The sequence below is a fragment of the Gavia stellata genome, chromosome 11, assembly GCF_030936135.1.
Source record: "Gavia stellata isolate bGavSte3 chromosome 11, bGavSte3.hap2, whole genome shotgun sequence".
Taxonomy (NCBI): Eukaryota; Metazoa; Chordata; class Aves; order Gaviiformes; family Gaviidae; genus Gavia; species Gavia stellata.
In genome coordinates this window covers 29,069,173-29,083,637 of record NC_082604.1, presented here as the reverse complement: position 1 = coordinate 29,083,637, position 14,465 = coordinate 29,069,173, and the positions used below count along the sequence as shown (strand labels likewise).

Genomic DNA, 14,465 nt, shown 5'->3' with positions numbered 1-14,465 from the left:
ACTCAGGGCAGCACGGGCGTAGGAGATACCTGGGCTGAGAAGCTGGAGTTCAGGTACTTTGTGGCAGCAGGAGCCAGGACGGGGCTGGAGGCCTCGCAATAAGGTTTTGGATGAATAAGCTACTCGGTGTCTTCCACGAAGATGCTGCTGATGCCTTTAAGGGACTGAACATCACTGCCAGCAGCAATACAAACAAGCAGCAATTGTTTTGCTTTTATTTTTTAACTGGAAGTCCTGGTTTTGATACAACTCTGATTTCTCCCAGTCCCCTAAAATCCCCTTTTCTGGTTTTTCTGCAGGGGTCGGAGCAATGACGTGGTCTCCACTAGCCTGCGGCATCATCTCAGGGAAATACGGCAACGGGGTCCCTGAAAGCTCAAGGGCTGCACTAAAGGTATTTTTTTGTTGTTGCACGTTCGAGAAAAGTAGTTGTGCTGCTTTTGTGAGGGCAGGAAAATAACAAAGGGAAAACAGCTCCCGCATGAGAAGGCTGGCCTGAGTGCTGCTGTATTGATAGAACAGCTCGGTTTCTCTGGCAACCGTGCTCCAAAGTGCGGGAGAATCTGGGTTATAAGGACACTTTGGGTTCCCCACCGCGGCGAGCTGACGGCTGCGAGCTGGTGGCGGGGCAGCCGGCGCCTGGAGCCAGGCTCTGCGCAAGGATGCTGTCGCCGCCCTTACGTTGCCCAGGCATCGTCAAGGAGAAGGCACAAGCCCAGGGTTTCTGTGGTGCTTGATGCTCCCAGCTGACGTTAATCGACACAGCTGCTGTGACTTCAAAACCTCTTAACCACGCGCAGCGGGTGAAACAGACTTGGACGTTATTTTTCTGCCCACCCTTCCCAGGGCACCAGCCTACCAGGCAGCGAGTGCACGGGGGGGCTCAGCCCCACAGCATCCCTCTGGGGAGCCGCGCAGGCAGGGCAGAGCCCCAGCGCCCCGTGAAACCTGGGGGTCCTCGGTGGTCCTGCCCTTTGCCGGGCAGGGCAGCAGCCCTCTCTCACAGGTTTAGTGTTGCAATGTCACCACAGCGCTTGGTTTCTCCCACAATTACCCTGATTTTACTCTTACTGGGTGTTATGGGGTCTCCTCCCGTATCGTGCCTGTGGCAGGCACATTATTTAATGCTTTGAAAAATGGCAGAACGTTAAAATGTCACGGATTTGGGAAAAAACCTATCCAAAACGGTATTTGAGGCTCTGTTTCAGCTGATGGGCAAAAGCCAATGCCGCCTGACAAATGCCAGCAGACTGATGTACATCCCCGTGCTGGTTTTTGCTCAGCTTGGTGCTTTTTAAAGGAAAGTCTACACTGCCTTGCTTACAAAGGGCAGCATTTTCAAACATGGTATTTCATTGCATTCGGGATTTTTTTTTCCAGAAGAAAAGATGTTGTTACCATTTGGTAAAAGCTAGCTAAGAAAGCAGCATTGCAGAGCGGGATCCAAATTAAATTGATGAGAGTGAAGCAGAATCAAGTTTCAAGTCTGGAGCTGGGAGAACTGAAATCTCAGCTCCATTTAGTTTTTTAATCTTGAACAGTAATAGTAAAGCTTGAACAAGATCAGATGTTCTCAATTTTTTTTTTTTGGGGGGGGTAAAAAATCTTCTCAAGTTGACTAATATTTCACTTTTTTCTGCTCTATGATGGGATCCAGTGGTCCAAAAATAAAACTGAGGAGAGATTCCAGGTTCCAGACCGAGTCCTCCAGTTGCATAAAGCCAGGGAGATGCAGACGTAGGCTTTCACAGGAGACATCCTGGTCCTGTCACAATTGCTTCGGGTAGCAAAGCATTGTGTTATTCAGCCTCAATTACCTCCTGCGTTGGACTTTTTAAGAGCTGTTAATAATTGCCTTAAACTTTCCATCGTAGAAGATTAAAGCTAACAGTCGATTGCAATGTAATTCACCTCCAGTGCTACCAGTGGCTGAAAGAGAAAATCATCAGCGAGGAAGGCAGAAAGCAGCAGGTGAAGCTGAAAGACCTGTCGCCCATCGCCGAGCGCCTCGGGTGCACGCTGCCTCAGCTGGCCGTCGGTAGGTGACGGGACGGGGACGAATGTCTCTGCGCCTTCACTGCTGTCACAAATGCATCACTTAGCTCACATCCTCGTAGCACGAAGGGCAATACCCTGAGGTGCAGACAGAAAGTTTGTGCCGTATGGGTTGTTGAGAGACGAGTGCAGGTGAAACCGTCTACAATCCCCTAAAGCTACAGGTAGTCTGCTGGTGCTCCCGTCAGTTGTTGAAGTATCAGTGATGGTTAGGTAAATGGTAACGCAGAAAAAGATGTGTCCTCTTTCAAATAGGTCAAAGGATGGGTTTGTCTTTGCCTGTATCTACAGATCTATTTATTATTTAAAACACTTAAATGATTATTTGCTAGCAGGGGTTATGGAACAAAACGCCAGGAACACAGCAAGACTGAAGATGGGCAATGCAACACCTCATTAGGAGAAGGCTAACGCGTTTCAAGGAACACAGTAAAAGAACAAAACAAAACATGCTGCAGGATATTAAAATGCCATGTCTTGCTTTTGAGGTAACCCCTGGTCCATTAGCCTCACACAAAATAACATTTTTTTTTTGAGCAGTACAGCTAAAAATTGCTTAAAATAAGACTGTTTCCGGCATCCTCATCAGGCTTTGACTAACAAGAGGGCTAGCATATCTTGGGCCATCCATGCGGGTCCAACCCCGACCTGCCGGCTTCTCTGAACGGTCCCTCCCCGGTGGAAGCCGTCGTTGGGCACGCGGGGCTGACGGACACAAGAGAATGCTACTTCTTAAGAAGAGAGGTGGGGTTTTTTTTCAAATAATTATTGTTCAGCTTTGGCTCAGCAGCACAAATGTCTTAGAAAAATGATTCCTGGTTCAAATAGCCAAGAGGCGAATCCCTGTGATTCGTGCTAGGGAAAAACCAAACCCTGCAGTTCGGACAGCTGCTGACCCAGGGTCAGCTGCGATGCTGGGAGGTCTCCTATATGGTTTGCTCTCTGACCCGTGCATCTTCTTCCTGGTAGTGCCGGAGGAGTAAAGTGAAGGTTGAGACAAATAATGTCATTTTTCGAGTAGAGACAGAAGCTCTGACAAGCATTAGGATCTGGAGTAATGCTGTGTCATGCAGCCTATGTTCCTGACCATCTTGTGACTTTATTCCCAGCATGGTGCCTGAGAAATGAGGGGGTGAGCTCTGTTCTTCTAGGATCTTCCAACCCAGAGCAGCTGATAGAGAACCTCGGAGCCATACAGGCAAGTGCAGGTGGTGGTGGCACCTCAACAGAGGTGGGGGGTTAGCTGCTGCCCAGCTCCCTTTGAGGGTAACGCCAGCATACCTTGAGACTAGCGCCCTTGTTCTTTTAATATAGTTTTACTACTTTGTATTTTGTTTCAGGCATCTTCCAGTTCTAGTTACGCACGTTAATTAGGCGAACCTATGGTGCGTCACCATGACTTGCCACCGTTTGGGGTAGCTATAGCTGTATCCAGCAGCAAGAGAGTGGCATCAGCAGGTTTACTGTATCGTTCTACTACTTGCCTAAAAGCTTACTTGAAAAAGCAGGCGACCTGGTTCCAGGACATGTTGTGATATGCTCTGCTCTAAGTCTTCCCCAGGGCACGTGTCACTTGCACCCACCTTCATTGTTCTCTCTTGCTTATCACAAACAAGAGCTTCCTCTGATGTTCTTGCCACCAGCTCGCTTTCCACTGCAGCTGAGCAATATTGTGCATATAAAGTTTAGGAGCACTTCTGTGATTCTCTCACAGGGTGAAGATACTAGAGTAGTTTTTCCTTTAAGGGAGAAAGGTATTAGATGAATGTTTAAATACCTGTCACACAAAAACCCAGAGGAAACATTATTTGATAAAATCCAGATTTAAATTTGGAAAAACCTTTAATGGAAGCTTGATTAAACACCGGTTTCCTTCTCCCCCTAGGTCCTTCCAAAGATGACATCCCATATTGTAAATGAAATAGATAATATTCTGGGAAACAAGCCCTACAGCAAGAAGGACTACAGATCATAATGCAATGCATGAATCACCTGGACTGCATGGTTTAAAAAGGGCTCTGTACAGAAGTACAGCCCCGAGTTAATATCCGGTCATGAGAATCATTCAGCAGCTTGCTGCTCGGTGTCTACTGTCACTGGATCCTTCGAGATGTGTGCTGTTGCTACTAATCTGCAGTGAAATTTAAAAGCACAGTTGATCTCTCTTCTAACCAAGAATAATCTTGTATTTTCTTACCTTCGACTGAATGCATTAATTTTTACTTTACTCTTAGCACCTCATGCTTGTGCTGTGAAAAACACTTGTAAAGCAAAAAATAATTTATAATCTTCAGGTACTTGGTAATTAAAGAAGGATGTACAGATCTATTTTTTCAATGAAGAAAAGCCAGATACAACTTAAGGTTTTAATAAAACCACATTTGGGAAATCTCAACTATAAAGTTTCTTCAGGTTAACAGAGATAGAAGGGGCAAGCTCAAATTTTCCATTTTCTTTTTTATGCTGAATATATGCTTCAGATTTTGTTTGCAGTTGAATAAAGAACGTAAGACAGAGAATTAGTTAGAAATTAGATAGCTCAACTCCTAACTATACAATTATTTCAGCTGTGGAGTGCTCCTGGGAAGTATTTCTGAGTACAAGCCAGAAGAGCACAGTTAGAAAACCCAAGCATGCATGCCAGGTTAATAAAAACAACGGCTGTTTGCAAAATTCTAATTCTACGTAAACCTTAAACCAAGAAAGCCATGATGAAATTTGGGGGTTTGCATCTATAGAAACCTGCCTCTACTTCTGCCTGCTTGTAGACATAGCTATTGTAAATTTCAATACTCATGAGCTTTTCAGGATATAGATACTTATAAATATATATAATATATAGCTGCTGAAAAATACCAGAAAAAAGTCAGGTATGTACTTCGGTGGAGGGCTACATTTGCTTTAACTTGTTCTGGAATAGGGCATAAGTAAATGAATAGTATTTTTAAGACACATTTTAAAGAGGTAGATTTTTTTGTGAGCATTTCATCCCTCTACAGGAGTTGATAGTAAGCACTTACATATTCATTTGCCCATCTTAAGAACCATGTCGTGTTTTACCATGAGTTTGCTTTGTAAAACGCACCTATGATTTCAGTGAGTATTTCTCACTTGTATTGAATCGCGTACTCTGGGCACATACTTCCTAGGGGGTACAGCTATGTACAGTATTTGTAGGACCCTTGTATTCTAGTCCCCTTAACTCCAGGATATCTGCAGAGTGTGTGCAGCGTTCACGTGGGCCACGTGAACCAATCCCACTACTTGAGTTGTCTTCTCCTGTATTTAATCCAATGAGCTATGGTATGTGTAAACGAACTCGGCTGCTGTATATCCAGAAATGCAGTCTGACTTTGACTTCTGCTTGGACACAATAAAAGCATTTTGTGCATCTAATTTTATACTTAGAGACCTGTTACTAATAGCGAGACTGATTTCGAAACAGCAATGGTTTACGCTGAAAATGGGTATGTATTGTTCCACAGGGAAACACTAATCTTCAGCTGTACCCAGGTCGGGCAAGGGACGATGACCTCGGCCAGGAGTGGGTACAGCCGGGGAGCGAAGGTCTGGTTGGGTCTGGCTGCAGATCTCTGAGAAGGTACTTCTAGAAGGTACTCTCCTAAGGCAGGCATCAGTCCTGTGTAACATTTTGACCTGAAATAAACACAACATGAACATCCTCCAGACAGTTCACCGAAATCCCACTGCCGTTCGGTCACCAGCCTCTCCAAAATGACACTGGGCTGGTCAGTCACAGCTAGCCGAGGCGGAGACGGCCACTGAAGCACTTCTCACCTCCCCGGTACCGCTTTCACTGCTCTGGGCCATGTCCCCTTATTTTGCACTATCAGCTGTGAAAATTAACTATGTAAGTATTCTAAAATTTGTTTCATGGGCAGCACAAAGGCTTTGACCATTGTACAGTTAACAGCTTTATTATTTGAACAGTATAATTATTTTCCCAGTAGCAGACTAGTTCCTTTTCTTACCTCTGGCGGTAGAATTTAATGTTCTCTTTTTCCCATTCTCAGATGGATGGGAATCTAACAATGCATTAAAAATATATTAATTCCCAACTTTTTTTTTTTTTTAATTGAAAACCAGATGGCATTGTCCCTTACTTAAAGCAAAAGCTTAAGACTTAGCTTGCCTAATGCTCTGCGGGCAATGGGATGCGAAGCAGTAGCCTAGTTTTAGGCTAACCTTTGGCATTATACTGAAGAAATTGGGTGCAGCTTGTAGTGGGGATTGCAAGGGAAAAAACAAAGAAAGAAAGAAACTTCAAAAGCAAACAACCCTCCCCCTGCAAAAAAGAACCACCAACAAAAAGAAACGCCCAGTGCTTTTCTGTGAAGAAGTCCACAGAAAAGATTAGGCTTTCTAGAGAAAACAACTCAACCAACCAACCCACCCACCTGCTTTTGTTCCAGGCTGTCAGTGCTGCAAAGCTCGCTCTCCAGAAAAATCCTGCCACATACTATGCTCCAGGCCTCAGCAACTGTCGATACCAAAAACTAAGGTAAGATGAAAAGCCGTTAATGAAAGATTCAGTGACTGACAGTAATAGCAGAAGAAAGTGCTGCTTCAAATCACTTTTCTCTGGACGGCAGATTTCCTGGAAAATACACCTGCCACTTTCTAAAACACCCATCAGGGCAGGCTTACCCCTACCAACGCTGCCAAGTAAAAGGAGTGTATTAGCGTTGGCTGTTCACGTGCCTGAATTTAAGTAACTGTATACTTTTGGTAGGAGCTGAGCAAGTCACCAGTGACCAGCAAACCAGCAACATTTAAGTCCTGTTGCTTACAGAGTGGTCAGCTTGGCCTCGTGTTTGGTTCTGACCATTTATAGAAGAGTGTTAGAAATTTGTTTTACATGTGCTAAATACTTACACTAAAATACATACAAATTATATCCTTTATAGTAAGTGATAAGCCAAGGAAAGTAAAATTACGCAAGCAATATGGAAAGGCTCCTTTCAGTAGCGAATAAGCAGGTAGAAGCAATAAAGAAAAATCCACATATTTTTGAGGGCAAACAATCAAGTTAATTTGAAGAGTCTTAAATGACCGACCAGAAAAGTAATTGCAGTGGCAGCTCTAAAGTGCACTAAAACCACTGGAATTTTCAGGATGTAAACACACAAATAGTGTGTTCCCTTTACTGGGAAGCAAAGTAAAAGTAAATTATGCAGTGGAGAGTCGAGATTGAAGACCCCCATCCAACCCCCAATCCCAAAGGATGCTGAGAAGCATTTTAATAGTCAGCAGGCACTGGGTAATTAGCTAACAGTTTTTTGAGACTGTTCTGGTTGCATGTCAGAAACAGAGACATTACAAACTCAGCGTACTCTAAGGCAAGCCACATACACTCTCCCCTGCACTTCAGAATCTTCATTTTACTATATTCTACATAAATACTAATCTTATTGAAGGAAAGATTAGCAAACTAAGTGTTAACGCTAAATCTGATTATAAGCTTTCTCTTTCTTCCTGGTTTAGGATTCCAAGTCTGTAATGGCAGTATCTGTAACTTCTACGATAGAATTCCACTAATAGTAGTAGAGATCAGAATTTAACATAATAGCTGCTTTACTGGTAGCATTAAAAAAAAGGAAAAGGACTGTCTGATAAACCCATTATAAAAAGCCAGCTAAAGCATCTTTGTTAAGCTGTGCCAGGAAAATTGGCAGGGTTTTTTTTTTTATTTACAACTTTAGAAATTAAAAAAAAACCCAAACCCAGTACATTCAAACCACTTCAAAGGCATTTTTCTAGGAGGTTTAGGTTTTGTCCTGACTCCAAGTTACTGAAAAATGAGGAGTATTTCCAATGAAAACAATAAGTATGCTGACTTGTAGAGGACTCCTCTCTTCTGGAAGCAGAAAGAGTTGGCAAACCTACACACACTGCTTGCCCATGAAAATAAATACCCATTGGTTTTTTTTTAAAGTAAGAATGGAAGTACAAGGAATTAAATGACAAAAAAGCCTCCTTTTTATTAAAACTTTTCAAGTTACAATGATAAATGGTGGATTGTCACTTTTTATTATCAGCGAGTTTGACTCTTACACCAGTCACCAATTGACAGGGGAATCCTGCTACAGGTTTTAAGTACAACCGTTTGTGCTGTTGCTACAGCGCACTTGTCTAATAGTCTGTAGTACCATCACACCCATGCAGTGCTTCAGAAAGGTTATGTTTGGTAACTTCTCACACACCATTTCCTTTCATTGCTAAGTAAAAAAATTGATTAATTCAGTTATTGAATAATACCATGTAAAGATACCAAAAGTAAATATAATTCAATCATTTTGGATTCAACCCCCCCCCATACCCTCAAGCAGCCACACTATAAAAAAATGTCTTCTTACTCCACCCCTAAACTTTTGTATGGCAGTTGAACCCTCTCACAGAAATAAATTGCTGTGGGTTTTTTTTGTCTACTTGGATCCTGTAGATAGCAGAGCAATCAGTCCAGATGAAGCACTTATGGAAAGAATATAGTTTCTGTAGGGAAAAGGTTAAGGACATATACTTGTATACCACTTCTTTTGTACAGAACACTTTGTAAAAGTTTTATGAAAACCAAGGAATTTAAATGGTCTTTCTCTGTAGGAGTTTTAAAACTGCAACATCATAACCTGAAATCCAGCTTACAATCAAGGCATTAGCAGGATGCTGAAATGTACTTAACTTCAAAACTCAGACACCCATAAAGTTTAGCCTGTTCTCGTAAAAGTGTTTATAAATACGGTTAAATACAGAGTCTCTTTAACATATGCGGCCCTGATTGGCAGTACGTACTTACTTAAATAACAAGAAATTTTACTTGTGAAGTTACTGAAACTAAACAATCCTGTAACGTAACACCACCTGGCAACACACACTGACGCAGTGCTTCTGTAAGAACATGAGCTGCCTCCTCATTCCCCAACTACAACTGAAATGGGAAAGCCATAAGAATTTCTGCGTATTGTCCAAGTGATATCCTTAACACAGCTCGTGTCAGACGTTAAACTTTCACATGATTGGGAGGGGATTTTTTTGTTATCTCTATTTTTATGTTACAGTGTTTCTAAGTTGAGGTACTACAATGAACTGCACGTGTCAACAGAGTAATCTCACAACCCACATAACAAATATAGCTACTAATGACAACAAATAGTAGGAGGACTCTGCTTGTTTCAAGCGTGGTGATAAAGGATACACAGTGGGGTTGAAGTTCTTCAGCACAAAAAATGAAGCAATGATGACCAAGACCAGAAAGAGAGTATTGTTGTAGAAGATGGAAAAAGTTGTTGCTTCATAATCTGCAACTTCATTTTTCTTCCACAGAATTCTAGGAAGAAGTAGCGACATTATTTTAATGGCATATTTAAATCAATGCATTTCCTGGCACACCCACCATTATGAAGTGATTGACACCCAGAGGTGTAGTAAACCACACACTGCTGCTCTTGTTACAGCCAGCTTCTAAAAGGGCGCAGCAAGAACTACCAGCCAACTCATTACTTAAAGACAAAACCCTACATATACTATGCACTTGTACACTTAAGTGACTTACACTTGTTTTCCTACCAGGCACATCAAACCTAGCCCGTCACAAATAACACTTTTTGTGAGTTTGTATCTGTTAGATGCTCCCAGCGTGCCTGGCAATTAGAAGGGAGGATATGGCTTTTTGCTCCAAAGAGCTGACAGTTCACATCCTTGCGTCTTGTATGTAACAGGCATCTACTCTAATACTAAGTGCTTCCCGATACACTCATCAGGCACAGCCTGGATATTAGTATGAGCTATTCAGTTGGAAATCTGCATACTGAGACGTGCCAGTTATAACCATGAGGGGTACAAGTACAACCAGTGATTAGCAGTGCAGTCCAGCAGCATACAGAAATGCTGTTCGGAAGGAACTTGCATGCCACTGTGCAAAATACATCACGCTAGCCTGTCCTTAAGAAAAGGAGCTTTTTCTTATTTCTGACAACAGCTGTGATGCTTACTTGTCAGACAGTTATTGTAAGTTGTTTTGCTTTGCAGCTCAAAGACGGAGAAATTGCCTTATAGGACCTTATTGATAAAGGTTTCAATGTTGGAGACCTTTCATTGATAACTCGCCTCAAAAAGGCTTTACAGATTAACAAAGAGCTGACAGTACAGCTTCTACTTACCAGAACACAGGAAAAAGCCAATGGCCAAGCAACAGTCCCTAATATCCTACCTAGAGCATTGAAGATACCAGGCAGTATTACAACAAGGGAGAGAAAGAAGAGAACAGAGGATTACCTTTCATCCTTCTCCTTACGAGACATCTTCCTATTGTCTGCCTCAGACAGCTTACGAGTAACTTCTTTAGAAACAGCGTCTTCTCTTTTCTGTGCTACTCTGTAAGAAACACCATTGATGTTAAAGTTGAAACATGAAAAAGAAGCCCCAACCCTGGGATTATAGGAAGATGCATTTACAGTGAAGACTAATACTTCGACAAAACACTAAACAGTCTTGCGAAGTTGAAGGGACAAGTAACGATCAAATTACTAAAAGTACTAGTCAAATACAGTTTGTGGCAATACCCACTGAGAATGAAGGTAGTTTTGCTATTTCATTGTAATCTTAGCTGACAAGACTAGTCTATTCCATAATTACAGGAGAGATGACAGAAACCAATTAGGACATACTTATGTGTAAAACAGTTTTTGAAGTAACATTTCAGACATTCTTATTCATAAAAAAATTTGTTGTAAATGCTGGTTTTGTTAAATTCTTTAATCATAAATTCCTCTTCAAATAGCCACCAAACTTACTTGTGTTTGAGAACAAACTTGACATTCTTATATGCAAAAGCTACTAGATAGGTACTGATGAGGGTCATTACGCTATACAGGACTGCAGACTGAACAAGATCCATATGCCATATCCTCCAGTAAAGCCCTTAAAAGAAAAAAAAAGACATTTTGAGTGGTTTCTTTCGCCAAGAAAAACGCCCTACCCAAGGAGTCCTATGCAGCTTACTAGCTCTGTAATTTGGCAGTGGCTCTGCCAGACCAAAGCCAGTTTCTGCAAAATCAGTTGGGGGGTTTCCGAACTGCATTAAAAAATACTTTAGAACAGAGAAATCTGCTTTGCTTTTGGCTGAAAGGGGCCTTATGAGACCCCGCCAAACCCGGCTGAGAAGCAGCCCGGCGCAGCCAGCCTCACGCAGCGCTGATGCTGACACGTCAGTGTTCCACAGCAGCTCGTCCATCTTTACAAACCACAGAACAACCACCGTTCCGCTGTTCCAAGCAGGACCGGCTTCGAAGCTGGATCTTACCCAGCACGGAGACAACCAATATAATCCCGCCTGGGCTCGGCTCAAAGCCGGCCCGGCCCAGGCAAGGTGAGCCCCAGCGGCCCAGGGACCCGCACCGGGCAGCGGCCCAGGAGCCCGAGGCGGGCTGCGGGGAACCCCTGTCCCCCCCTCAGGGCCTGCCGCCCCCCATTCCCAGGGCCTACGGCTCCCCCCCCGCCTCAGGGCCCCCCCGCCGCCCTCCCGGGGCCTCCCCGCCGCTCACAGATGGGGATGGCGGAGACGATGAAGGCGTTGCCGAAGAAGAGCGCGGAGGACTTGGCGGAGAGGTTGCGGCTGAAGTCCTGCAGCAGCAGGTCCTCCTCCGACTGCTGCCGCCCGCCGGGGCCGCCCTTGGGAGCCATGGCGGGACGCGGGGCCGGGCACAGTCAGCGCACACGACTGCTTCCGGGTCAGGCCGCCAGCGGGGCGGGGGCGGGCCCGTCCCGCAGCACTTCCGGGGGCGGTGACGCCGACGTGAGCGCGGGCGGCGGGAAGGCGCCGCCCCCTTTTTCGCGCGTGGGGCCTTTGGGGCCGTTATGGCCGTTCGTGCCCCGCCCGCCGCAGGCGCTGCGCCTCCGCGGCGGGTCCCGGCCTCGCCGGTGCTTCGCCCGCCCCGATGCGGCGCCCGCCCGCTCCCCGCGGCGGCGCTGCCCCGGGAGGCCGGCCGGCGCCGCGGCCCAGCGCAGGGGAGGCCGCCGGCCTGCGGGAGCGCGGGTCCCGGCGGCTGAGGCAAGTGAGTACCCCTCGGGGACGCCGGAGGCCGCTGAAGCTGTAACGGTGTGACTTGGGGAAGGAGTGAAGCACCACAGGGAGTCGGCCGATTTCCCCCTGTATTTTTTTTTATCTGGGAAAAACCCAAACTCCAGCTCCCATCCAATTGGTACAGTTGCTGGCGTGTTGCGCTTTTTTATCACGTTCAAGTAAAGTTACGGTTTTTTAAAGCATTTCTTTGTTGTTTTAACTTAGGGAAGCGTTCCCTGACCTCTCCCCGCACCCACCTGCTCGGGCAGGCACAGAAAGTGGTCCGCGCAGCTTTTTTAACCCTCCGCCTGCAGTTTGGGGTAACAGCACGGCGGAGCCCACAGACATTTCGGGGGTTGGCAGCAGTGTCTTGCTTGAAAGTGTGGAGGGCTTGCCGATGTGATACAGCTTTGGGATGTGGCGATGGCCTGGGTGACTTAGCACTCCTTGCCTCTTGGGACAGCACTTTTTCCTTAATATTTGTAACATTTTTTGAGGAAACTTTGTTTTTAAAAGTATGTATCTTTTAAAAAACTTAATTAAAGTCATTCTTCCCACTTATTTCCTCCCAATTACTGATATTCTTTGCTTGCAAGAAAAGATACAAGGTGCACACAGTCAGGGCATGCTAGCTGGAACTGAAGTTACATGATCAGAAATCATAATTCATTATGCTGGAGTTTTATAAAACATTTAAGTGCATTAGGACTCTGCTGTCTGACCTTGTAATAAATTTCTAAGACAAAACTGAGAGTGGATTTTCATGATTGAAAGTGTATTGAACATAGCGTGCTAGCAGAACGGTATCACTAATGTTGCATGCTCAGGTTGCAGCAGGGGCGGTTCAGGCTGGATATTAGGAAAAATGTCTTTCCTGAGAGAGCGGTGAAGCACTGGCAGAGGCTGCCCAGGGAGGTGGTGGAGTCACCATCCCTGGAGGTGTTCCAGGACCGTGTGGACGTGGCACTGCGGGACATGGTTTAGTGGGCATGGGGGGGTTGGGGTGGTGGTTGGACTTGATGACCTGACAGGTCTTTTTCCAACCTTAGTGATTCTGTATTATCTACAGGCAACTATGGGAGTTATAAGACCTTCCTCCTTTGCTTGGAAATACATCTACAGCAGGGACTCCCAAGCTGGGTTGGCCGACACATCAGCCGACCAGATGAAGTGCAGGAGTTCTGAGTACCAACAGAAACACCCGTGAGTACTGAGCGATGGCAGCGGTGACAGCGCACAGAAGGCAGGCCTGCGCCTCCCCGCCTGCCGCAGCTGGGGACCCAGCCTTCATCCCTCATCCGGCCCCTGCTCCTCATCACGCAGGTAGTGGTACCCACCTGTGGTCAAGAGTAATGCTGCGGGTCACGTAGCAGCGATGGGTATTCCATTGTTGGGAAATGTGTGGCCTATGGGATTTGTAATCAGCGGGTGGTGCGTGTCTCCCTGGAGCTGCAGTTATCTGGCGTATATGGCTTTCCTCTGCTTAGATGTTAACTTAGGCGTTGTCCTTCATAGATGCTTTTAACGCTGTTGAGCGGTTGGTGATGGCTCCCCCACCTAATCAGAGTATAATATTGAGCTGTATATTCTCCATTTTTAAATTTTTCTGTGGCGGTTTTAAAATGGAAAAAAAACCACAAAAGCCAAATCAAAATTTGTTTAAAAATAATAAGGAACTTGAGTTTTTAATGAAATAATTTTCTCTGTGGAAATTATTGAGATCATCAGAGATGTTTTAGTGGATTGTTATTTCAAGATCTTTAAGCACCTAAAGAGGCATGCATGTATTTCACTGGACTTGCAAAATTGCCTGACTTTCACTGGTTCATTTCTTTTTGGTGAGTATCTGTTACATGAAACACGTGGACACCCCTTCCTTTTAATATCTCTGTTCCTTATGCCCTGCATCTCTAGGTTACATTAACCTGTTCTGAAATGGCTTCAGCAGTTTCTGGCTTCCGCTGGCGGGAAATGCTGTTTGTCCGTTAGATGGCATCCTGAAACCCGTACTGAGGATGGTGCTCCAACAGGAGTGGAGATCAGTCTTGGTTTCTTTGTAAAACATGTTAAAACGAAATGCGCAGGAAGTAACATCATTATTTGATCAATGCTGCCAATCATAAGAATTTTCTTATTAAAGAACATTGTTAGAGTTTTATAAAGTAGTTGGAAATCGTGGGAAAGATGAAGTTTAAGATTGTTTCACGAGTCAGATGTAATCATTGACTCTGTTCTTGCACAGATTTCTTCCTTCCACTCATCTGGGTAAATTTGGTTTGTGTTGTGGTGGAATGTAATTAAATCTAACTTTTTGTTCTTGGTTTGTGTTTAC

General features: G+C 44.7%; 2 protein-coding genes across 6 annotated transcripts in view; one reads left to right on the top strand and one right to left on the bottom strand.

Annotated features, from left to right (window-relative positions):
* The window catches only part of KCNAB1 (potassium voltage-gated channel subfamily A regulatory beta subunit 1), a 76,129-nt gene extending 72,099 nt beyond the window's left edge, over positions 1-4,030 (top strand). For all 5 annotated transcript variants that reach the window (XM_059822527.1, XM_059822524.1, XM_059822525.1 and 2 more), the window contains 4 exons: positions 300-394; positions 1,918-2,038; positions 3,165-3,253; positions 3,941-4,030. In XM_059822527.1, the coding sequence (XP_059678510.1) occupies positions 300-394; positions 1,918-2,038; positions 3,165-3,253; positions 3,941-4,030 (395 nt within the window). The remainder of the gene's footprint in view (positions 1-299; positions 395-1,917; positions 2,039-3,164; positions 3,254-3,940) is intronic.
* Positions 4,031-8,038: 4,008 nt separating this feature from the next.
* SSR3 (signal sequence receptor subunit 3) lies at positions 8,039-11,761 on the bottom strand. Its single transcript, XM_059822760.1, has 5 exons — positions 11,616-11,761; positions 10,866-10,992; positions 10,348-10,446; positions 9,269-9,400; positions 8,039-8,568 (listed from the first exon to the last, which is right to left on the bottom strand). Exons 1-5 carry the CDS (start codon positions 11,752-11,754, stop codon positions 8,502-8,504), a joined length of 564 nt encoding a protein of 187 aa, XP_059678743.1. The 5' UTR covers positions 11,755-11,761; the 3' UTR covers positions 8,039-8,501.
* Positions 11,762-14,465: the final 2,704 nt, after the last annotated feature.

Coding starts and splice junctions, on each gene's coding strand:
- SSR3 (XM_059822760.1), bottom strand. CDS start 11,754: ATGGCTCCCAAGGGCGGCCCCGGCGGGCGGCAGCAGTCGGAGGAGGAC. Junction 10,993..11,615: donor CGTCTCCGCCATCCCCATCT/GTGAGCGGCGGG, acceptor TTTTCTTTTAAG/GGCTTTACTGGAGGATATGG. Junction 9,401..10,347: donor CGTAAGGAGAAGGATGAAAG/GTAATCCTCTGT, acceptor ACTTCTTCCTAG/AATTCTGTGGAAGAAAAATG.